Raw genomic sequence first — 25,298 nt, forward strand, 5'->3', positions numbered from 1 at the left:
GTTGGAAATGGGAGATCTATAAACGATCTGACGTCCTGTCCTTTTTCAGCTGTAAGTGTTGTTGGATAACCTTCTGAAGTATTCACCAGGAATGTTCTGTATCTGTATCTGTTTCCCTCTGTGACTTTCTAAATGAATTGATAATAATAATCCTACTACTGCTACTACTAACACAGATACCATTGCTGCTACAACCACTACCTCTGTTATTACTGCTAGTACTGTGGCCTTCTGCTTCTACTACCACTATACTAAACCACTGTAGTTGTAGTTGTACATACTGTGGCCGCTGCTGCCATTACTGCTTCAGTCAGTGACAGTACTGCTGCTGCTGTCAAATGAAGCACTGTGAAGAAAAGGGATTATTATTGATTATTACTATCAGGACCACAAACAAACACATCTGACTTGCATCTTGTTTCAGGCCCTACGTTTACGCCATGCACTCTGAACAACCAGACATATATGGACACAAAATGGGACCCATGAGCATAGAAGTGAGTACCGTGTGTGTGTGTGTGTGTGTGTGTGTGTGTGTGTGTGTGTGTGTGTGTGTGTGTGTGTGTGTGTGTGTGTGTGTTGTGACTCCTTTTCTGTGTTTCAGTTGAACAACCCTCTGAGGATGATTGACAGAATTGTTGGCCAACTGATGGACGGACTTAAACAGATGAAACTGCACCGTTGTGTCAACATCATCCTGGTGGGGGATCATGGTACGCACACACACGCACGCACGAAAGCATTTCCATTCACTTCATTATAGGTTTCACCAGCCAATCACACATGCTCCTGTGTGCTCTCAGGTATGGAGGAAGCCCACTGTGATCGCACCGAGTTCCTCAGTAACTACCTGACCAACATTGATGACCTCATCCTCATCCCGGGGTCTCTAGGCAGAATACGCTCAAGATACCCCAACAACCCGAAATGTGAGAGAGGCCAAGAGAAAAGCTTATAATAGAGAATTTTATCACTTAATGTTATTTAAGATTTCTGTGCTCTGACTCATGCAGACTTCATTGTGTTCACAGCTTTTGGTCAGCTAGACCTTCATCATCAAACATAGACATTATTAATTACATTATTAAAAGGCACCAACAAAAAGCCTTGGCTATTACTGAGTATGTTTAAATGCACACTAATATTCCACTATTATTCCGAATATGACAATATTCCGGATCTGATACAGGTAATGTAAACAGCATATTCTGTTTAGATATTCTGAATAAGTCCCTTTTCCGAATATAGCATTTTCCGATGAAGACATGTGGGATATGTCGATATTATTCAGGTGTTAGGTTTTCAGGTCTTTGGACATATACAGCGCATTCAGAATCTGTGTCCCAATCCGGGTTTTTACTGCAGTTTGTGACTGTTTACGGCCACTTGCCCGTTTACGTCAGCTCCGAGCGTTGCTAACAGCCAACAGTTTGCAGGGCTGCGTTAGAGATGCATGGCCAAACGCAGTGCCGACCTTTTCAAGAAGCTGGTTGAAGGAATGAAAGAGGGAGGCTGTGTTCACACGGTCCAACAAGTCCACCACCACTAGAAAACCTTTTCACTTTCATTAGCCATGGAAACCGCTTAGTCGGAGTATTGTCTTGGGCAAAAACAGGAATAATATGTGCATGTAAACTTAGTCACTGCACACTGTAAACATGGTTGTGAGAGTGCTGTGTCCGACCAAAGCCACGTTTTATCTCCTTGATATCTACATTAATTTGTCCTACCAACCCCCTTCTCAGTAGTACACCAGTTGGTGTTTTTTTCTGAGAGTGAACTGTTAAAATACACAGATCAGTACTGTATGTTGCAGTTGTATCGGCTCTGACCTATGTTCTTTTTTTCAGATAACCCCAAGGCTGTTGTTGCAAATCTAACAGTAAGTGTCAGACTTGAATGGAAAATATACTGTGTGAACAAGTGAAAAAGTACTGATTGAGAATTTAGTACTTTTTGATAAGAAGAGAGTTGTACTATTTTTGCACAAATAAGGTGGAACATGCAATTCTGAGTGGTGATGTGTCTGTCGCCTTTTTGATTGGCTCTTACAGAATCAAAATGATTGTTTCTTTGTTCCAGTGTAAAAAGGCAGACCAGCACTTTAAGCCGTACTTGAAGCAGCACCTGCCTAAGAGACTGCACTACGCCAACAACCGACGCATCGAAGACATTCACCTGCTGGTGGAGAGGAAGTGGCACGTTGTCAGGTACTGTAGCACCACTACAACAGGAAGCACAAATAACCAGACCCAAACAGAATCTGCAGATTTTTTTTTTGTTTGTTTTCAGCAGTGATCCTGAATGAAAATCTTCTTGGGATAACAATACAATATTTGCTGATATCACAAAGTCTGCCACGATTAGATCCAATTTGATTCAGAAGCCAGCAATCGATATGAGACGATATCGTTAACGCCCATTTAACACATTCAGTTACATTTATTATTTATCAACTCACAAAAAGCAACTAAAATATGATTTGACAATTTGATTCTTTCAGCCATTTAAAAGAAAAACAACCCTCTTTTAAAAAAAAAGAATAAACAAAGTGGGAATTTCAAATCATGGTGCATCTTAAGAATGATGTGTACCTGCAACCCTTTACTGCAGGTCATCCCCTCTCTCTCCCCCTTTCCTGTCTATCTGCACAATTAAAAAAATATATTAACATATTTAAAAAAATATATATTTTCACTTTGCACTGATGATATTGAATCGTTGATCACTGAATCAATATTTATCCACACTGGTGTATGTTACATCCCGACCAACCTGACACACATCAGGTTGATATCTTAGCCAAACCAGGACACACAGACATCACACACACACACAAACTGCAGTACTGCAGTGAGGATAAACAAATGTCAATAAGGTGCTCCTTGTAACTTCAGATTTTGCCCCCATAATTCATTTTTTAAAGAAGTTCTCCAGAAATTCTAACCAATTTAGTTTGAATTTTTTGCTGCATCTACAGTACCAGGAAGGGCTCCAATGTTCTGTGCAGTCAGTGTAGATGTGGTGTTTTCAGCCCACGCGTCACTGAAGCTTTTTATTGCACATCTTGCTTCACTTAACAACACATTCTATGTCCACGTGGGCTGCTACCAACGCATCATTAACACATGTAGTGCTGAAAAGTTTTAGGATGTGCTGTCCAATCCACACCCGTGTAAAAAAAATCTTTTTTTAAAGTGCAGCTGCTAAAATGTTAATGACTTGCTGAAATCAACTCTGACAGGCGTTTGATGTAAAGCAGTGACAAAACTTACTGCAGTGATTCAGGGACACAAAGTAAACCATGAAGTCATCAGGACTGAAAAGAAAAAGAAAACAAACCACCTCGGCTGACAACTACATACATACATACAGTGTGTGTGTGTGTGTGTGTGTGTGTGTGTGTGTGTGTGTGTGTACACACACACACACACACACAGCTGCTAAATGAAAGAGATCTTTGAGGTTTCTGTGCAGCTCACCAGATAGACAGGCGGTCTAATCATTGGCACCGGAGCTTTGAGCAGAGTGTCAGAGCGTTTATACACACACACAAACGCACGTACGCACGCATGCACGCGCACACGCACAGTCAATGTCTGACCACTATTCACACCAAATGAAACACTTAAGTTATTTCCCTGTCCCATTTACATTTTTAACATGCTTGTGGCTTCACACACACACACACACACACACACACACACACACACACACGCACACACACACACATAAAGGTGTATAACGGGAAGCAGTGTTTTAATGGACACTTAGTAAAAAGTGGCTGTTTTTTGATGCCTGGGTTGTGTGAAGGGGTGCTTGTCCTGGGCTGTGGGCTAAAGTAGCTGAATACTGACAACATATTGCAGTTCAACGGTTACCACGATTTAACCCTTTAAAACCTATGTGGACCTGACAACACACTGCATCAGGTCTGTCTAAACCATCTGCATATTCAACCCCTTCAAGAAGTAATTAGTTTTGTTGTTTTAATGACTTCTTAAGTGCAATGTGACTTAATGTGGCATGCACCCTGAGATCACATGGAAGTAGGTCAGTGTGTTTGTACTGTTTTTTCCTCTTTTGGTCACTTTGACGCCACATTTCACAAAAACATTCAAAAACGTACTGCACTTAGGAACTGAAAGAGATTCAACACGTTAGGTACCATTAATCCTCAACAGTTTGTTCATGATAGAAGTTCTAGATAGCAAATTGTTTTTACAATTGTTTTTAAAGTTGTACTCTATCTCTATTTGCCTGATTTGACCACCGTTTGGCACGGATGGTGGGCATCTTTCAGAATTGCCAAAAGAAATGTAATTAACACAAATAATTAGCTGAGCAGCAAATGACAGCAGTTTGACAGTGGTTGCTGTGATATGCAATATTTTAGCTTGTATCGCAGCTTGTGATTGGAATTTTGTTGCAAAACATTCATGTTCAATATGTGGTCAATGTTCAGGGCTCTAGAGTGCGACCAATTTGGTCGCAAATACGACCAAAATTTGTAAGGGTGCGACTAAGATTTTTCCTAGGGTGCACCGGTGCACCTAACGTCCTCGCATCCGCTGCCTCTCCACGAGCGAAGCGATGTCGTTTCTATCGATATGGTTTAATGTTGCGTTACATGACCCATTCCTTCTGGAAAGCCGTGCCTGTGTTTGGATCTCTCCTCCACGCAGCCCCGCCCCCATTCACTCACACACGGCCACATGGAGAGACACAGCGCCGCCCGTCCACATGCTGACATTTGTCTACAGTTTTAATTGTTATTAACACAGCTGTATATTGTTAAGTATGAGAAGGAAACCTGTATTGGTACCAGTGTTTCTGCTGGTAACTCTCTGTTATTGCGGCCGCCACAGCGAAAAACACAGAAGTTATTAAATGCAACTAACTTCAGTTGGTTGAGTAACAGCGTGTAAGACGGAGCCTGCTGGATCATAGTTCATAAAAATGCAGCGCAGTGACGATACAGACATTTCATAGCCTACACAAGACGGGTGTAACACGCCAAAGCGCATTCGACCCGTGCTGGACCCATTCATAATGAGACCGGCCGTCACTCTGTGAGTAGAATACGCTTCAGTCCATCGCACTCCCCCTCTCTTCCTATGTCTTTCGGTCTGTTTTTCTTTTTTTTTCTTTTTTTCTTTTTAAGATTTCGGCCTTTATTTTGATAGGAAAGCTGAAGACATGAAAGGGGAGAGAGAGGGGGGAACGACATGTAGGAAAGGGCCGCAGGTCGGAGTCAAACCTCTATATTTACCAACTGAGCAATCCGGGCGTCCTCTTTCTCTTTTAATCAGTCTGTTATTGTTGTTAAAACAAGTGAAGGAGCTTTCTCAGATATATATATATATATTAATATATCCTAGGCTATTTATTTCAGATAACTTTCATTTACATGTGTTGCAGCTGTATATTTTCAAACTGGTAAAGGAAAGCCTGTCTTTGCATTTTATTTTAATCACAATCTGTTTTAATAAAAGAGCTTGTGAAAAGTGGCTTTGACTTAAAACTGAACATTTAGCCCACTTAGTAAAAAAATACAGAGCTATATATCGTGTATCGGCATTCAGCATTAAGGGCAATGCAAGGAAAAATTTGGGTGCACTTAAATTTTGTGCTGGTGCACCTAAATAAAAAAGTTAGGCACACCAGTGCAACCAAGGCAAAAAGTTAGTCTGGAGCCCTGATGTGCATCAACCAAACTCTGATCTATGATTCATACTATTCATTCCAGGAAAGCTCCGGAAGGGAAGAGGCACTGTGGCTTCTCTGGGGACCATGGCTATGACAATAAGATCAACAGCATGCAGGTACTCTTGATGATCTACAGTGGCAGGCTTTTATTATCCGGTGCAGCAACATAGATTATAATGTGATGTTATAGAGCCAATCACAATATTTGTTTACCATAACTTCCGGGTAGAAACCTTCTGCATACAATTTCACGTCTCTGAGCAAACAGGACGAGGAACAACTGTGTATGTGTGTGTATGTATCATATTTATCTAAAATGCATGTTTGATGCTTTCATATGTCAACACTAAGGGCGTTTTCACACCGACAGCCTTTAGTTTGGTTGGATCGAACTAGACTTTGTTTGCCCCGCTGATGCAGTTTGTTTGGGCAGGTGAGAACGCGGCAATCAAATTTGGGTGCACACCAAAAACGGACCAAACAAGCGTACCAAGACCTGCTTGAAGAGGTGGTCTCGGTACGCTTTCAATAGAACTCTGGAGCGGTTCGTTTGTGGTGAGAACGTGATCCGTACTTGAACCGCACAAACTAATATGTACTCCGCAAGTCTGAGCTAATGTCTCCTGTAGTCAGGTGTGTTTAGCAAACTGTAGCAGCTTGCAGTGTTTCTCTCACAGAAATAGACTGCAGTCAAGCTTGCCGTCTGTCACTCGTATGTCTGTGGTCAAACCAGCTGCTGCTAAAATTGGAGACAGACGCCGGCAGAGCAGAGCAAAGGTGGAGTCAGGACCTTCTTCCTGTTTTTAACGCTAGATTTGGTTTACCAAAGACGCTCCGATCCACACCCGTGTAAAAAGTGCAGCTTCTAAAACGTTAATGACTCGCTAAAATCAACTCTGACAGGCGTTTGATGTAAAGCAGTGACGAAACCTACTGCAGTGATTCAGGGACACAAAGTAAACCATGAAGTCATCAGGACTGAAATTGAAAAATAAAACAAACCACTTCAGCTGACAACGCTGTGTGCGTGCGTGCGTGTGCGCGCGCCAGAGAAGAGATCACCAGATAGACAGACGGTCTACTCATTGGCACTGGAGCTTTGAGCAGAGTGTCAGAGCAGTGACCACTGATAGGTCAGAACACCGTGTTTAACTTTATATATTTCAGCGTTACAGTTATGGCTGAAAATGACAACAGAAATGAACAAGTTTGACCATTTCACAAATCAACTACCCATTTGTCTACCCAGAAGTGAGTTCCGGAAGTTTTTCTTTCCATGCTGATCCCCATTATCGACACCGAATGTTTCAACAAGTATTAGGTCTAAATCTGAAACTGTTGTTATCTATTGTAACAAATCTATTTATAACTTGTGCCCTCAACTTTTACTTTCAGACTATTTTCTTGGGGTATGGACCTACATTTAAATTCAAGACTAAAGTTCCAGCCTTTGAAAACATTGAGCTTTATAATGTCATGTGTGGTAAGGCATATTTTTGTGTGCATGTGTTTGATTCTAGTCCTCTTGGACCAGCCACAGTGTGTTTTAATGAATATGTTAGTGGTTTATGTGTGTCTACCTCATTGATTCTCCCACTCCCAGATCTTCTGGGTCTGAAACCAGCTCCCAATAACGGAACCCATGGCAGTCTGAACCACCTGCTGAGAAGCCCACCCTACAGGCCCACCATGCCGGAGGAGGTTTCCAGGCCAGCGGCCTCTGGTCTGGTTGATGGGGGAACAGAGGACCTGGGCTGCAGCTGCGAAGACAAGGTCAGCCATGAAGAGTCAGTGGCAGACGTGGGCCCGGCTTTCTGTACACTGCTGACAGGAATACTACTTTTTAGGAGATTGGCTTGTCGAACCAGGCTACTTAGATTAGTGATAACAGCAGTAAAACCAAAAGCATCCTTTGTCTTCATCACCTGCCACGGAACTCCACACTAACACGCTAACTCCATTTCAAAAGTGTCAATAATTCACTAACTATATTAACTTGCATCCTGTAAGTTTCAGCAGCTGTAAAGCTCAGTAATATGTTATCTGATATATATCATAACATGTAGTTAATGATTCAGTTTATTATAACTTTTGTTTGAACATTCTATGGTTTTGGTAATATTGTATTCACCAAAGTAACTGCTGAGTTCTATGAATACTTTGTCATTAGCTATTATTATGGGTTTTGCACTTATTCTGAAAAAGATCATATTCCGACTAAGCTGGTTACATGGCTAATGAAAGTCAATATTTCACTAATATTTCTGTTTACATGCAGCCGTGCAAAACAGGATTTTTTTTATCCAGTTTTCCAGCGGTGGCGAACTTGTTGGACCGAGCGATCACAGCGTCCCTCTTTCATTCCTTCAACCAGCTGCGCTGCAATGTTTGTGCATATCCAAAAACCTGTTGATATCCAGGTCTTTCATAATGATTGAAGGTTGCTGTGTTTCTCCTTTTCTTTTGGCCATGCATCTCTACCACAGCCCTTCAAACTGTTGGCTGGTTGGTTTTTGAACAAAAACCAAAGCAACGCACAGAGAAAACTGCAGTATTAACCCTGATTGAAAGAAGATTCTAAATGCAATGCATCCAAAAAATGCCTCTAAAACTTGAATAATACCGGCAAATGCATCTTAACTGGAAAATGCTACATTCGGAAAAGGCCATATTCGGAATATCCAAACGGAATATATTGTTTACATGAATATTTTTTAGAATATTGTCATATTCAGAAAAATTGTGGAATATTAGTGTGCATGTAGACGTTCCTACTGTAGATCTCAGCTAATGCTTTGGTGGTAAAATGTTATCACAGCTGGAAGCAGCATTACAAAATTATATTATTATATACAAATTATCCTATAATTCTTAAACTTATATATATAATATATGACATTGGGAAGATTTATATACAAGATGATAATTTCAGGGGAAACATCAGGCCTGATGTTTCTGAGAAATAGCCCTTCTCTGTGCCATGAGCATCTGCAGCAAATCACTGGTAACACAGATAGTAGTTTTCAGATTGCTTGTCCCTGAAGTGTGGGACTGACGACAGGTTGATCAAAAAAACAAAACAGAATTTCAACATAACACTCGACCCGTTCGAAAAGGGAAGCCCTTATCCAACAGATCCTACCCCCAGTCTTTACAACATCTAAATCACAGTCAACCAAGATAAGTCAAACAGACCATTATACATAATACACAAATACTGCTCCAATTTACGTCCTACTTTATTATTTTATTTTATTATTTATTAAGATAAGGAACAAAACAAGCAGCAGTGACGTCAGTGTAACTCTCTTTCCTCACTTCTGTACTTATCACTTTGTTTGATCGATTCATTCGATACAGAGTCATTATTAATGTGCAGGTCAGGCCAGTTTCCTCTTAGTGAGGGCAGTGTGATGATCGTCCCCATGCAAAGTGTAGTATCGAGTGTTAGCATGGAGCACTGCAGCTGATGGTGACACATGGATGCTTTTGGTAACTTTTGTATGTTTTAGGTGATCAACAAGCCAATTTCCAAAAAGGATCCAGTATTACTTTATTGTTATGATAATGATGATGCAAGGGAATTTGTTGAGTCTATGCAGCAAGGCAGTTTTTCTGTGATATAGTTTTGGTTGATTCTCTAACACTCACAGCGTATAAAAATGATAAAATACTATAACTGTTGGTAAAACTGCCGGTCAGCATGTTCTCAAACTTCTCCTGTATATCATGACCTCCAGGGTAGCACCTAATGTTACAGCTCCCACTGCTGGGATCACAGTCAAACGGCTGGCTTCATGCCAGCACTGTACATCTGGTGAGGGACAAAGCACAATTCATTTATTGTACCAGATATAGCAATAAGGTCATCTGTAGTCCCGGAATTACCAAACTGGCTTTTTGTAATACTTTGATATTACAGATATGAAGGAGCTATACGGTCCTATCCACCATCCCTCCATTCAGTCCAAAGACATCTTTGGATTGAGATGAGACATGAGGATCAGTTGGTTAATCTTATTGCTCATGTGATCTGTTGACTTTTTTGGCTGCTAAAAGCAATCTGTAACTCAAAATCCATTACTGGCTGCTCTGAAGTCATTATATTCGGTTTGTCTAAGAATAGGAAATTGTGTGGTACTGGGGAACAAACGATTCTCAATACCAGAGTTTACAGCTGATCCTGTACTACTGTGAGGTCTAAACTGAACAAAGGTCAAATGAGCATGGAAACTAATTCAAAATTTCATATAGTGAAGGTATTGGAAACGGTAACACTTTATAATAACCATCATTAATAGATGGTAAATTCATAGTTAATTAATCTTTAGTTAATTGTCATTTAACTGTCGGCAAACCATCATTTTACTGTTAAAAAACATGTATATAGATCATTTTTTATATAATTGAATGAAGGGGAAATCATGTATCATTGCTTTACCAAGCACTTACTATTTATTAACTATTTAACAAGGTATTATAGCCATCTGTTGCAACTTTTTAATAACCATCCAGACACTGTTTATAGACAGTTTACAAACAAACTAGTAACCACTGACAAAGTGTTAGGAATATCTGGTCCATCTATCTATGTAATGTTTATAGATGCTTTAAAAATGGTTTCCTAAAGGTTTACAATTTTTTTTTAATCATTACATGATACCTAATATAGTATGTGAGTGATATAACATGTGTAACAATTAACTGTTAACTAACAGCACTACTAATAATTAGTAAACATTATTAATTATAATTGCATTGTTTGTTAACAGTAAAATTAGTGTTTGCCAAGATGAATTACAGTGAGGAAAATAAGTATTTGAACACCCTGCTATTTTGCAAGTTCTCCCACCTGGAAATCATGGAGGGGTCTGAAATTGTCCTCGTAGGTGCATGTCCACTGTGAGAGACATAATCTAAAAAACAAAATCCAGAAATCACAATATATGATTTTTTTAACTATTTATTTGTATGATACAGCTGCAAATAAGTATTTGAACACCTGTCTATCAGCTAGAATGTCCACCTCCACTCCATTTATTATCCTAAATTAGATGCACCTGTTTGAGGTTGTTAGCTGCATAAAGACACCTGTCCACCCCATACAATCAGTAAGAATCCAACTACTAACATGGCCAAGACCAAAGAGCTGTCCAAAGACACTAGAGACAAAATTGTACACCTCCACAAGGCTGGAAAGGGCTACGGGGAAATTGCCAAGCAGCTTGGTGAAAAAAGGTCCACTGTTGGAGCAATCATTAGAAAATGGAAGAAGCTAAACATGATCTCAATCTCCCTCGGACTGGGGCTCCATGCAAGATCTCACCTCGTGGGGTCTCAATGATCCTAAGAAAGGTGAGAAATCAGCCCAGAACTACACGGGAGGAGCTGGTCAATGACCTGAAAAGAGCTGGGACCACCATTTCCAAGGTTACTGTTGGTAATACACTAAGACGTCATGGTTTGAAATCATGCATGACACAGAAGCTTCCCCTGCTTAAACCAGCACATGTCAAGGCCCGTCTTAAGTTTGCCAATGACCATTTGGATGATCCAGAGGAGTTATGGGAGAAAGTCATGTGGTCAGATGAGACCAAAATAGAACTTTTTGGTCATAATTCCACTAACCGTGTTTGGAGGAAGAAGAATGATGAGTACCATCCCAAGAACACCATCCCTACTGTGAAGCATGGGGGTGGTAGCATCATGCTTTGGGGGTGTTTTTCTGCACATGGGACAGGGCGACTGCACTGTATTAAGGAGAGGATGACCGGGGCCATGTATTGCGAGACAACCTCCTTCCCTCAGTTAGAGCATTGAAGATGGGTGGAGGCTGGGTCTTCCAACATGACAATGACCCGAAGCACACAGCCAGGATAACCAAGGAGTGGCTCTGTAAGAAGCATATCAAGGTTCTGGCGTGGCCTAGCCAGTCTCCAGACCTAAACCCAAGTTCAAATACTTATTTGTAGCTGTATCATAAAAATAAATAGTTAAAAAATCATACATTGTGATTTCTGGATTATTTTTTTTTGATTATGTCTCTCACAGTGGACATGCACCTACGATGACAATTTCAGACCCCTCCATGATTTCTAAGTGGGAGAAATTGCAAAATAGCAGGGTGTTCAAATACTTATTTTCCTCACTATAACTATCAATTTACCATCTATTAATGATGGTTATTATAAAGTGTTAAAGATGTTTAAATGGGTTTATTTTTCATGACGAAATGTTTGTAGCTGTAGCGTGCAGGAGGGCCAAACAGCAATGAAAGGGGTTTGAAGTACAGATGATGTCTGTTTAGCTTTTTAAGTGCAGGTAATATTTTACACAGATGACCTGTAAAAAGAATCCTCTACATGGTTACTTTATTATGTGCCTGTGAGTGTTTGACTTGTGAACATGTATCTAAATACCTGATTGCTTTGTTGTTTCTTCTATTGAGCTTCCTTAAAAACTTCAATAACATTTTTGCATCTTTGCTTTCTGCTGCAGAGTGGGTGTCAACTCACCTTCAAGCCAAGTCATTTAAACAGAATCTGTCGTTTATTTGCTCACGAAAAGGCAATCTCTCATTTCATTAAGGCTTATCCTTCCCATTAGACTTCTCCGTCCAAACATTGTCAAAGTATTTCTGAGATCTTCTTCCTGAATGGCTTGGATTGAAAGTGAGTTGGAGCCAGCCCCTCTCTGCAGTGTTTCACCTTATCTATGCTGTGTTTGTGATTCCCATGTAGATCTCTGGCAAGAGATTGTTTCAATCTCCGATCTTTTTGCAGTTGCGTGTAAAAAGTAAGGGCCACAGAAGTTTGAAAGTGACCCTTGTACGAGGCTATAACCTGGAGTCACTCTGGCTCTGTCTCTTACAGAACAAAGTGGAGGAGCTAAACCAGCGACTGAGGCAAGCTATTGATGGTCAGTCTGTCATGATGTTACTGAGAATGACCTGTCTCTTATACATAGACTGTAAAAATGGACGTAGCATCCCTGACGTTTTGAAGCCTCAATTTTGGCGATACAGGCATAAGAGGGTGGAGCGGGGGAGGATGACGCAGCCAAGCCAGTGTTGCAATAGCGCTGCGCTTAGCTAAACAATTTTCAAAGCCAGTCATCCAGTGGAGTCGACTGCCGCCAGAAAATCTGCTAACTTTACCTTAAGTTACCAGCTAATGCTAACACTAATGCTAGTTTGGTTGGCAGAACACTGAACAAGACCTTTTTAGGTGACCAAAATGTTCCAGTTAACTTTGAAAACACACAGTGATGTCAAAGTTTGAGACAAAAACACAGACGACAGCCAAAAACAAGTTGGGGTCTATTTTAATTTCCACGGTGTTAGCATCGCTAAGTGTCTGTCCTGATTGACAGCTCCTAAGGCATCCCCTGCTTTATCCTCTATTTTACAATAAATGGAACCGTCATTTACTAAATGAACATCATGCTGTATTGAAGAAGACTTGAAACTAGAGATTGTGGCCATAAACTCATTATAAAAATGTTTACTGAGGTAATAAATCAAGAGAGAAGTAGGCTCATTTTCTCATAGACTTCTATAGAAACAATTTTTACAGTTTATACAGTAAACACAGTAATTGAGAAAAGAAATTGTAAATGCAGTAAATGATCCACCATGTCCCAAGTAAACCTGCATCGTGATCCTTTGCATTCTCGTGGATTTTAGCTTCCACATGTTTCAGTTGGTTCACTTCGGTGTAAACGTGTGGTGTTACACACCTGCGCTGTGTCCCTCTGTGCTCTTCCTCTCAGACAGCAGGAACCTGCCGTACGGTCGGCCTGCTGTACTCTTCCGTACCAAATACTCCATCCTCCACCACAGTGACTTCATCAGCGGCTACAGCGAGGCTCTCTCCATGCCTCTCTGGACATCCTACTCCGTCAGCAGACAGGTACTCCTCATGTGCTGCTGTGAATATTTACTGTCAGCAAACAACCTGAAAAACATTTAGACGACAGCATGGCAGTCTCATACACCAATAGGAAACCGATTGATTCATTAGTATGATTATTAATTTAAAGACAAACCTATTGAAGAATTTAGGATCCAGAACCAGCATAAAAAAACTCATTTTACCTTTTGAACATCGGCTCTAAGGTTTTCAAACGTGGCTCCACAGACATAGTTACAGAAGGACACATCAACTCTCTTCTATAAATACACAGATTAGACTAAAGATTTCTAAACAGATATTTTGGTGATTTTGGAATATGTTCAGATCTTAATATTTGCTATTATTTGATAAAGATATGTGTGACTGACATATTCAAACAGTGGTTCCCAAACATTTTCACATGAAGGACCCCTAAACTGTCCCAAGTTAGAACACGGACCCCACTTTTTTTTTGATATTTCCTCCCAAGGTCCCCCCCATCTTTTTTATGCTTTTAGATGTTTAACTACATTACATTAAGTGTATTAACTCATGACAAAAACAGTCATACTTTCTTGCATTGTGTTACTTATGGATGGAACTATTGTCAAAATTATAGTGGAAAAAAATAAATGATTATTCTTTTTGCTGGGGACCCCCTGGAACACCCACAGGGACCCCTTGGGGTCCCTGGACCCCACTTGGGAAACCACTGTCTTGACCAACCAACAGCCATTGGCCAAGTGGTCTCATGTTTTAATGGACACATCTGTGGTTAGACCCCTAACTGTTACATTATTCTTGATTAAATGTAATTGTTACTAAAAGTTGATATCTGATGATGTTGCTTTCTTTTACAATGTGTTTGAAGATGAAATGGTTATCAGGGACGTTTTCAGACATGAAACTATCCTGTGAGCAGTGGATGAAAGCGACTGTTCTCTAGGACATGACTGTTTTTGTTTAAAACCGGATATATTTGTTCTGCGTTTGTACGTTCAAAAGTTGTTTTAGTCGTGCGAGAGAAAACTCCGATTGGACAGATAGTCTAGCTAGCTGTCTGGATTTACCCTGCAGAGATCTGAGGAGCAGTTAACCATAGTCCTCACAAATCCACCAGAGGTTAGAACGCCAACACAAAGAAAGAGGAAGGGGACTGATCTTCTGGCAGCACTTGAACAATCCCAGAAATGAAACGTCGCAGATATAGGTTAGTTGACCTGTGTGTGTGTGTGTGTGTGTGTAGGTGGAAGTGTCCCCTCTGCCTGAAACCCTGTCTAACTGTGTGCGAGCTGACAGCCGAGTCCCTCCAGCCTTCAGTCAGTCCTGTACCAACTACAGATCCGACAGACAGATCAGCTACGCCTTCCTGTTCCCGCCACGTGAGTCCACCTCCACAGCACACACACTGTCACACAATCCAATCAATATTTTGCATGTTCATTTTCACGTTAAATTGATAATTTGGGGTCGTGGCTTGTTTGGAAGTATGGCTCCAATACATGTGATGATATTTTGTTAAATTTTTAAACTACATGATCAATTAGTCCTTTAAGAAAAATAAAAGATCTGTTATTTGATTGATTGTAGGAATAATAATTAGTTACTCTGATATAGGGCTGCAACTAGTGATCATTTTCTTTGTCGATTAATGTGTGGATAATTTCCTGGATGAATGGATTAGTCGTTTGGTGTCTAAAATGTCAGAAAATGGTGAAAAATGTGGAATCAGTGTTTCCCAAAGCCCAAGATGACGTCCTCAGATGTGTTTTGTCCACAACTCAAAAGATATTCAGTTTCCTGTCACAGAGGAGACAAGAAACTAGAACATATTCACATTTAACAAGCTGACATCACACAAGTTTTGACTCAAACTGATTAATCGATTATCAGAATAGTTGGGGATTAATTTAATAGTTGACAACTAACCCTACGCTCATATGTTGGCTTACATTGTTATAGTTTTGAACAAAGGCTCTACACTGGTAACACAACTTCTGCTGGGTGTGTCATGTTTTTTCTAGTCTTATCATCCCTATCTGGTATAATATCATTTTACTCAGCAGCTTCATCGCTGAGATCCAACAACATCACTGCAGCTGGAATGGTTTTTAATCACATTTCATTCTTTTCTTTATTAACAGAGTTATCCTCAGCCATAGACAAAAAATATGATGCCGTCCTCATCACCAACACCGTTCCCATGTATCCTGCGTTCAAAAGTAAGTCCATCAGTGATTAGAAGTTTCTTCAAGATGTCTGGAGTCCTGTTGAAACCTTGTGCTTTTACCAAATCAGTGCTGATGGAATGCAATGCAATCACTGCATTACATCCCGTCTTCCCTGTTTCACTCTCATTTTCCCTCTCCGTCTGTCACTCTGTTCCCACTCTCCTCCACCTCTCTCCCTCAGGAATATGGAGTTACTTCCAGAGAGCACTGGTGAAGAAATATGCCACTGAGAGAAACGGAGTGAATGTGCTCGTTGGACCCATATTTGACTACGACTATGATGGTGTCAGTGACTCGGCTGAGAAGATAAAAGAGTAATACTAATAATATATTAATAATAACTTTTATTTATATAGCGCCTTTCAAGAAACCCAAGGACACTGTACAGAATTACCTTGGTTAAGCTAAAGGAGGTTGTAGGCTGTGGTTAAACAGGTGGTGTTTACCACAGAGAGTAAGAGTTACAGAGATACACACACTTTTTTAAAGTGTCTTTAGTCTTTAGTAAAAACAAAAAAAATGTAATACACATTACGGTGTCAGATGCTGGATGTGTTAAGATTAGAATAATTATCAATCCTATAGATCTCAGCCATACATGAGCATTATGGTTCATATCGATGCATGAGGAGGACTCAATCCATGAATAAGCAGCTACAGAGCATTAGTAAATAATTAGTCTATATACGACTATTTATATAGGGGATTGCTCTGTTGCTGCCGGAAATTCTGCCGCATGTCCCTCATTTTGGCCAGATGTCCATCCCCTTCCTCTTTCTTTGTGTCGGAGTTCTAACCTCCGGTGGATTCATGAGGACTATGGTTAACTGCTCCTCAGATCTCTGCAGGGTAAATCCAGACAGCTCGCTAGACTATCTGTCCAATCAGAGTTTTCTGTTGCACGACTAAAACAACTTTTGAACGTACACGTTCCACCAAAACAAGTTCCTTCCCGAGGCTATTTTGAAGAAACACCATCATTGAGTCCGGTGCTTGGTGACGATTAAGACGATTGTGATTGGTTTAAAGAAATGCCAATAAACCAGAGCAATAAAAGCTCTGGCAATGGGAGACTAGAAAACAATTAACATATCATGATTCCTCCTGATCAAGTTTAAATTGATGCTCTTTGTTCTTATGATCAGATATTGAGCATTGCATATAAAGATAATGCTTCATATGTAAAGTGAGAGCTCAAGTCTTTTTTTTGGACCTTTATTGCAGGTATGTGAGTGGGACATTACCCGTCCCCACGCACTACTTTGTGGTCCTGACCAGCTGCTTAGACTTCACTCAGGCCGCAGACTCGTGTAGCGGGCCGCTGAGCAGTGCTGCCTTCATCCTGCCACACAGAGCCAGCAACGACGAGACCTGCAACGTAAGGAACAACATTAATAACACTCACATAGAGACCAGCTATGGATACTTCACTCAGAAATAAAAATGAAAATTTTGCATTATCCTTTCACCTGAATACAGAACATAATCAAAATAAACTGATTGAATGTCCAGAAAAGATTTGATAGTAAAAACAAAATCACATTTTTGAATATTTAATTTGAACATATTTAAATGTAAACAGTGTGCAAGCTGTAAATGATAATGGAGAAAAATGAAAATGGAACTGAAAAATGTGTTTGTTAAAAGGAATAGTGCAACGCTTGAGAGATAAGCTTATTAGAATAGGATGAGAAGATTGAGATCAATCCCATGTCTGTGTCAGAATGCAGTTAGCCTAGCTTAGCGTAGTAGGGAAATAGCTAGCCTGGCTCTGACCAAAGTAAAAAAATAACCAACATGATTTCCATCTTTGATTTTTAATCTTTAGACAAAAGAAAGGTTTTTTGGGAGAAGTTATGTGTTGGAACTATTTCTTGACCAACAACAGTTTGCACTTCGGTGCAGTGTCTCCAGCTCTGGGTTGCCAGATCCAGTCAGTGAGCACGTGTCTGTGCAGGCACAGCAAACCTGGCAACCTCACTGCGATAACTCGATGTAACACGTAGTCACTGGTGTTCGCTAAGAGGTAGTTCCAGCATGTCCAGCCTAATGAAACTACAAACTGTTGTTTTACATTTCTGTTGGTGTGCAGATCAAACAAACCAGACACACCATGTTCCTGAGGGAGCGTTTGGTCCGTGTGTTTTTTCCCCCTTTTTGGACAGAGCTAGGCTAGCTGATTCCCCATGATTTCCCTCTTTTTACTAAGCTAGGCTCACCAAATCCTGACTCCAGCTCTGTACTTTACACACAAACATGAGAGTGGTATTGATTTTCTCATCTCACTCTCACGACAGCGTGAACTTATGTTCCTTCAAAGCCAAATCTCTCGAGGGTTACGAGCGCTAACGTTTGTGTGCTCCCGCAGAGCTCGGAGGACGAGTCTCGCTGGGTGGAGGACCTGATGAAGATGCACACAGCTCGAGTCCGAGACGTGGAGATCCTGACGGGCTTGGACCTGTACCGCAGAACAAACCGGAGCTACGCCGAAATCCTCTCGCTCAAGACCTACATGCACACGTACGAGAGCGAGATCTGACGTCCGCTGGCTCCGTTCACAGTAATGTTGCCGATCTTTATCAACCGTGGTGGATGTATGTGGTACAAGGAGGAGATGTGATCATCTCTGTTACACTCTCGCTGGATGCTACGGCTGCTGGACGCAGCTGCATGATCACTGAGCATTTGGTTTAATCTCATTCATTTCATCCATGAAGACCCAGCTTTAACACCACTGAGCTACTAGCTGTGGTACTGTCCACTGTATTCTGTTGAGCAGCAGGAAAATATAAAGACATGACCGGCACTCAAATCCAATGAAATTACATCAACATCAGGAACAACATGACCTACATACAATATTATTCTGGCAGACACAGTGCTTAGTATGTCTTACTTTAGTATGCTGTTTTTATAAGCAAGGGGTATATACAGTATATATACTGTATAGATAAAGGGCTGAATTGAATCTATACCAGTTATTTTGTGTCATAACATGTAAATATTAGCAGGTTATTAATGTTCATCTGCCCTCTAAGACCTCTGAAGTTTCCATGTCACAATGTAGCAGAAAGCTGCATCACCTCGGTATTAAGGATGGTTCCACAGGTCTGTGGGACATAAAGCTGACTCATTATTACACTTTGTTCTCATTATGTTCAGTGATTAACAAGAAATTGTCTTTATTTTTTGAATGAAATGATAATGAAATGTTGTTGTGTGTGTACAGTGTGTATATGTTGAATTCAAGATATTTTCTTAGTGCGTGTGTGTGTGTTTGTGCGTGTGCGTTTGTGTGTTGTGGTGTTGACTTTTTGTTCCGTGCACAAAAACAATAATGTCAATGATAATGAATTATTAATGTATTCCCTAAAACATTTTCCACCTGTGAGACCTATTTATGCTTTATGCTTATGTCATCACATAAGTGTTTTTTACTAAAATAAAGTGTGGTGCATATTAAGTTAGTCCATCTTCCAGCTGTGGGCTGCACACTGTGGAGCCATGGGTACTCAGCAGCAGTGAAGCATCTGAGCTACAATACAAAGCAGCTTCATATTCGTCTACATGAGCCAGCCAGCAGTACTACACAAACAAGATCGGTCCCTCTATCCAGTACTGCCACCTGATGGACACTGGTAGAAGTCCCATTTCAGATGTGAGCTTGGGCGGTTTCACTGAATAAAATAAAAATGTGTTTTCTGGAGACAACTGTGTGACTCCTGAAAACAGCAGTGACTCAGCGCTAAGCCTTCACACAGCAATGGTGAGAGGGAAGGTGAAATCAACAAGAGTTTGGGTAAATAATAAGTAAGATAGTACAACATGAGTAGAATAATCATAGAAGATAGTCTGTATTTTATGGAAGAGGTTTAGGGCCAATGTGAAAACTGTATGAGTTTCATTTTTAACATTGGCCCTAATCCTCTTCAGTAGTCTCTCTCTTTAGCTGTCTGCAGTGCTGCTCCTCATTTAAAGTGAATGTGTTTAGCTGATAAGTCTTGTGTGTAAATACAGCCACTGCTTATCCTGTGCCCATGGGCCGTTGTGCACATGGAAACCACAGTTAGCAAGGTTCAAACCCTGGAGCTGCAGCCTGAATGTGAATTCATTGTAGAACATTGAACACAAAGAAACTTTAGCACCTCGTTTCCTTTATTTGAATTTTTATGTTTCGCAATGGCAGAGAGCAATAAGCCGGATTATATGTTTTGACACCGCAGCTTGTGTCACTTATTCATGAGTTTCCTTATGAGAGGAAAAATAAATTCAGACTTTTCCCTTCATTTAGCACTTCCTTTTTTTAAAGTGTAAATTGCAGGTAAAATTTAAGTTAAGTTAAGCAATGTGTTTATTAAACATAAAGATTTGGGAGAAGCCAGATCCACGTGACGCATTCGTCCAATCAGCTGCTGGTTGAAATTTTTTTGGGTGACAAATACAGATTACCGCCGCCTGCTGTTATGGAGACGTATTACGTCTCACGTACGCACAGAACGCACGCTCAAGTCGGCGTCGCTTGTGTTCCGAGGCACTTTTTGGACCAACTCAGGGCGACTGATCAGTCCATCGGGTTGGTGTGTCAGAGCCTTTAAAAGGAAGCAGTCTTAGGACTTTATTGTCATGATTATGGTTTAGTTTCATCTTTGTGTGACTTGTCTGGGTCTGATGCATCCTCAGAATCCAATCTGAGATTATGGAAGAAAGACAAAGATGACAAAATATCTTTAGAAGACTGGAGTAATAAGGCATGTATGTATAGCTGTCCACTGCTCCTAATACTTAGGATGGGTTAAATGCAGTCATTCAATTTTATGCCATTGAATGTGATGAAATAAGAATACACATTCGTAAGAAGTCTCAGAGACAGTCAACAGTAGCCTGAAACAGATACAGTATAAATGGCTGATGTGTGTATACACAACTCCTGTTAAATTGCATAAATTGGATGATAACATTCCTGATACTATCATATACTATAGTATCAAGTGCAATAAGCCAAGATTGAAACTATACCACTGTATATGAATGCTTAAAAATGAAATCCTTTTGGTAGGATATTATTGTTTTGTGTGTGTGTTTGTGTGTGTGTTGATTGAGAGGCACCCCTCAGTTTCTTTCTTTTCCAAGAACTAGGCATATTTGTAAATTATAGAGTGTGGTCTAGACCTACTCTATCTGTAAAGTGTCTTGAGATAACTCGTTATGATTTGATACTATAAATAAAAAAATTAAAAATTGAAATGAAATATTGGAAATCAAAGAAGACACACAAATGCAACCGAACAGCTAAAACATTAGCACTAGCAACCCGCATGAAATATTCTTGCGAAAATCTTTGCTAAATTGACAATTTGCTTCAAAGGAGAGAGTGGGTCAAAGAGGCAGCAGTAAAATCAGCCCACTTCGTAGCCACAAACCTCACCCAGGCACGAATCAGCCGTTTGTCCTGGTGGACCCTCTGCCCTGTTTCTGATGTACTCGTACATCCCGCACAAACACAATAGTTTACCATTTTAGCTAGCTAGCTAGGTCTCCAAGCCGTTAGACTCTTGGGAGTCCCTCTTATGACATCACACCCCACCTAGTGTAAGGGAGGGGGAGTGCTTAAAACCATTGTAAAAAGTACCAACTTTTCATATTATATTCAGCATTTTGTTATAAAAAGCAGACCATAATGGCGGCTCGTTGGGAATACGATTTCGTATTTGAAGAAAATAGTTCACGGAAACGTGTTTCTGAAAACATTTTAAGCGAGAAAGAGGCCTTCATTTCAGATCGACAAAGGTCAGTTAGAAAGATTTTCATCAGATTTTGAGTAGGGCTGCGACTAACGATTATTTTAATAATCGATTAATCTGTCGATTATTTTTTGTCGATGAATCGGATAAAAAAAAAAGCATTAATTTACATCAACTCAATACATGCATACTTATTGTTTTAGTTAATAGTTGTGTAAAGGTAAGTAACCCAAATAGCAGATACAGACAAGACAGAAAGACAGACAGACAGACACACAAACACACTTATTCATTAAATTATTACCATCATTGTAGTAAGTGCAAGTTAAGTTCGTTTATACACCACACACTATTATATTTGTCAACAATAACTGATATGGGACAAAGCACATAATATATACATAACAGATTGAAAAATGAATGGGCCAAAAAAGGCGAGTGAATTAAACCGTGTCTTTAGTCTTGCCAACTGTACCACTCCTGCTTTATTACTGTTATTACCGAGCTAACGCTAGCTTGTCATGCTAGTCAGCTGGATAACGAGTAAACGGCAGCACCAGAAGAGCTACTGGAGGGACGGTACGTTCCTCACTTCAGACCAGAACAGAAGTAGGATAGTGTAGTGACTTTACCCTGCTGTTGAACTCCCTTCCTCCTCATCAAGGACTCCAACAGGTTTACGTTTTAGGTGCTGACTCATCACCGTGGTGCGCCCATGCCATGCCGTGTCGCTTTTGCTTATCTTGCAATTAACACGTTTCTGATTTATTTAGTGTGAAATGCTCCCACACCTTGGATGACTTGGGTCGTACTGATTTCTCTGCCTCCGCCGAGTGTTTCAGAACAACGTTACGGGTCTCTCCGGTCTCTCTCCGTATTTCCTCTACCCCCGCTCTGCTCTTTTTTCTTTTCTTTCGCTCCGCGCTGCTCCGCTCCGCGCTCAACTAAAACATTTTTTTAATCTCCGCTACTGAGTGGCGTGATTAAATTCGTTGCCAACTTTTTTAGTAATCGAATTTTATCGATTTTATCGATTCGTTGTTGCAGCCCTAATTTTGAGAGGCGTTCGTCACGCTCATCCTGCTCGTCATTTCCGGGTTAGCACTCCACCAATCAGATTGATCGAGTCCGACTGCCCACTGGCCGATTCAACAAGTCAAATCGGCCCAAACGAACGCCGACGGCTCCTCCGACTGACGACGGCACGGAACACACCGAACAGACTCGGGTCACCGACCTCGCCAGACTGTCTGACGGCCGATAGTCGGGTTGGTGTGTCAGCGCCTTGATCAGGAAATTGCAGCTAATGAATGGTTTTGAGATGACGATATAAACCTTGTAAATTATGTATATACTTCTCATCTCCTCTAGATCGTGCATTTACCTTAACCCCTTTTCAGCACATATATCGAAATCCCAAAAAATCCTGGATCACTTTTCCCTGGTTTAAAGTTAAAATTACCCCAAATAGGACTGAAGCGTTAGCAGGAAGACTTAATATTCAAATATGTATTTAACTGTGCAGTTTAGTGCATTTCTCACCTTTTTTTTGTCACCATAGAAACCAACCTGCTAATATTTAACAACTTTTAAAAATGTTTTTAAAAACAAATAAAAATCAGCTGTTGTGATTTAATTTGTGAGTGAGAATAATCATAAAGAAAAAGAATTGACGCACAGCTGGAATATTCTAGATGACCCGTTGGGTTCTGAGCCTTTGTGAGGTCACTCGTAAGATGGGAGCGATGAGGGAAGTGAACACAACGTGCTACAACTGGAAATAATGAGACTTTTTAAAAATGTCACCGCCATACAGAGAGAGAGAGGATTTCCAGGTTCATGAGAATGACACGCTGTCCGGTAAATCCTGTAAATACCTGGTGCAGAATGTGATGGGAGAGGGGAGCTTCGGGAAAGTGGCCTGCTGTGTGAAGTTAGACACAATGGAGAACGTGGCGGTCAAGATTGTAAAAAAACACTTGACCAGGGCTGGTAAAAAAGAGGCATCTGCTTTTAAACACATCTGTATCCTCGACCTGAACAAGAGCAACTTGGTGACATTTTTGGAATCCTTTATGCACAAGGGCCACATGTGTCTAGTTCTGGAAATACTGGACACAACTCTGCATAACTTGATGAGCGAACGGGGCCGAAGGCCGCTGTGTTTGTCCGAGATCAGAGTGATCTCCCAGCAGATGCTGGTGGCTCTCGGTGCCCTCGGGAGCATCGGCCTGATGCACGCGGACATCAAGCCGGACAATGTGATGCTGGTTAACCACCAGCTGCAGCCCTTCAGGGTCAAACTGATTGACTTCGGTTCTTCCACTCCAGTGTCCAGAGTTAAGTGTGGCACCACCATTCAGACCCTCGGCTACAGGGCCCCCGAGGTCATCCTGGGCCTCCCGTTGGACGAGGCTGTAGACATGTGGTCTCTGGGCTGCGTTTTGGCCTTCCTGTACCTGAGCAAGCACCTGTACCCAATCAGGTGTGAATATGACGTCATGAGAGTCATCGTGCAGATGCAGGGTCAGCCCGGCGATCGCCTGCTCGATGCCGGCGTCCATACCAAGATTTTTTTTAACAAGAACAAAGACTCCACAAAGCAGGCATGGAGGCTGAATACGGGAAGCGAATACGTGCTTGCAACAGGCGAGAAGACCCGACAAAGCAGGACCAGTTTCAACAAGTACACCTGTATGGGTGACATGACAAAGGACCACGAGAAGCCGAAAACAGACGGCGAGCACGAGGACACGCGGGCTTTTTTCAGCCTCCTCAAATGGATGCTGCGTTTGGACCCGGCCACCAGGATCGGCCCCGCTAAAGCTCTGAGGCACCGCTTCATCACGATGACACACTTTCCCAGAGACGCTGACCCAGACCCTTATGTGGTGTCATCCCGCGTGAACATGACAGTGCTGCCCCCACGGGACTCCCCAGTTGAAATCTACGGCTGTGTAGGCCCATGCTCCAGCGAAGGTTCACACCATGGAGCAGCCAGCTCCAGCTCACGGGCCTCGGCAGCCTCAGCTGACGGAACCACCACTGGTAAGAACGCTGGCCCCGTCCCCGCTCGTCCTAATGAGGCCTGTGGCAGCGACGAATGCACCACATGCTTCGTCACGGTCCGAAGTCGGAGGACAGCGATGCTGCAGAGGAACAGGGGATTCTTCCTCATGATGGCCACGTGTTGCTGCTCTGTGGATGTGAAAGAGTGACGTCGGGAATGAATCCCCAGCAATGTGTGGCCTTCCAGCAAGAAAGTCCTAACACTCCCACACCTTAATAAAAAAAGAAAATGAAGTTATATATTGGGCTTATTTCTTTATTCCTGTTCTTCTACGATTGGCTGTTTTGTAACCACTCAAAAGCAACAAAACAAGTTTCTGTGAGTCAGTGTGTAGGCCCTACATAGCTCACATAATTAAAAGGGGCGTATCATAGGCTGTGTAGGGGCTTATTTTGTTCTTTTTCACAGTTTTGCATTTAATTATTTAATATTTTTCTATGGGTAAATATATTTTTTCCTCTTCAGATCATTTATTTTCTTGGGCCCCCGCTTGCACTGTAAAATATGGCAGCATTGACCATACATGCAAGCTAGCAAAACATGACTACACAAGTAATGGTGCACTGATTTGAGTGCTGTATTTAGTATTTTGTTGCAAAATTTGCTTTTGTTGCATATTTTAAATGTTTTGGCATGGTTAGAGCCTTTTGCAAAC

At 41.2% G+C, this 25,298-nt stretch overlaps 2 protein-coding genes across 6 annotated transcripts in view; both read left to right on the top strand.

Annotated features, from left to right (window-relative positions):
* Nucleotides 1-20,118, top strand: part of enpp2 (ectonucleotide pyrophosphatase/phosphodiesterase 2) — a 55,250-nt gene extending 35,132 nt beyond the window's left edge. For 2 of the 5 annotated variants that reach the window (XM_028579900.1, XM_028579902.1), the window contains exons 12-26: nucleotides 425-497; nucleotides 605-713; nucleotides 804-929; nucleotides 1,851-1,882; nucleotides 2,083-2,210; nucleotides 5,750-5,825; nucleotides 7,105-7,192; nucleotides 7,313-7,482; nucleotides 12,492-12,627; nucleotides 13,480-13,619; nucleotides 14,848-14,983; nucleotides 15,746-15,823; nucleotides 16,014-16,146; nucleotides 17,057-17,210; nucleotides 18,201-20,118. In XM_028579900.1, the coding sequence (XP_028435701.1) occupies nucleotides 425-497; nucleotides 605-713; nucleotides 804-929; nucleotides 1,851-1,882; nucleotides 2,083-2,210; nucleotides 5,750-5,825; nucleotides 7,105-7,192; nucleotides 7,313-7,482; nucleotides 12,492-12,627; nucleotides 13,480-13,619; nucleotides 14,848-14,983; nucleotides 15,746-15,823; nucleotides 16,014-16,146; nucleotides 17,057-17,210; nucleotides 18,201-18,371 (1,750 nt within the window). In that variant the 3' untranslated portion in view covers nucleotides 18,372-20,118. Of the gene's footprint in view, nucleotides 1-424; nucleotides 498-604; nucleotides 714-803; nucleotides 930-1,850; nucleotides 1,883-2,082; nucleotides 2,211-5,749; nucleotides 5,826-7,104; nucleotides 7,193-7,312; nucleotides 7,483-12,491; nucleotides 12,628-13,479; nucleotides 13,620-14,847; nucleotides 14,984-15,745; nucleotides 15,824-16,013; nucleotides 16,147-17,056; nucleotides 17,211-18,200 lie in introns of those variants that run through there. The other 3 variants (XM_028579901.1, XM_028579903.1, XM_028579904.1) reach the window with 3 other exon arrangements.
* Nucleotides 20,119-23,248: 3,130 nt separating this feature from the next.
* On the top strand, nucleotides 23,249-24,850 carry LOC114557831 (homeodomain-interacting protein kinase 1-like). Its single transcript, XM_028581494.1, has one exon. It carries the CDS (start codon nucleotides 23,373-23,375, stop codon nucleotides 24,789-24,791), a length of 1,419 nt encoding a protein of 472 aa, XP_028437295.1. The 5' UTR covers nucleotides 23,249-23,372; the 3' UTR covers nucleotides 24,792-24,850.
* Nucleotides 24,851-25,298: the final 448 nt, after the last annotated feature.

Source organism: Perca flavescens, chromosome 6, assembly GCF_004354835.1.
Source record: "Perca flavescens isolate YP-PL-M2 chromosome 6, PFLA_1.0, whole genome shotgun sequence".
NCBI classification, from domain to species: domain Eukaryota; kingdom Metazoa; phylum Chordata; class Actinopteri; order Perciformes; family Percidae; genus Perca; species Perca flavescens.

Coding starts and splice junctions, on each gene's coding strand:
- LOC114557831 (XM_028581494.1), top strand. CDS start 23,373: ATGTCACCGCCATACAGAGAGAGAGAGGATTTCCAGGTTCATGAGAAT.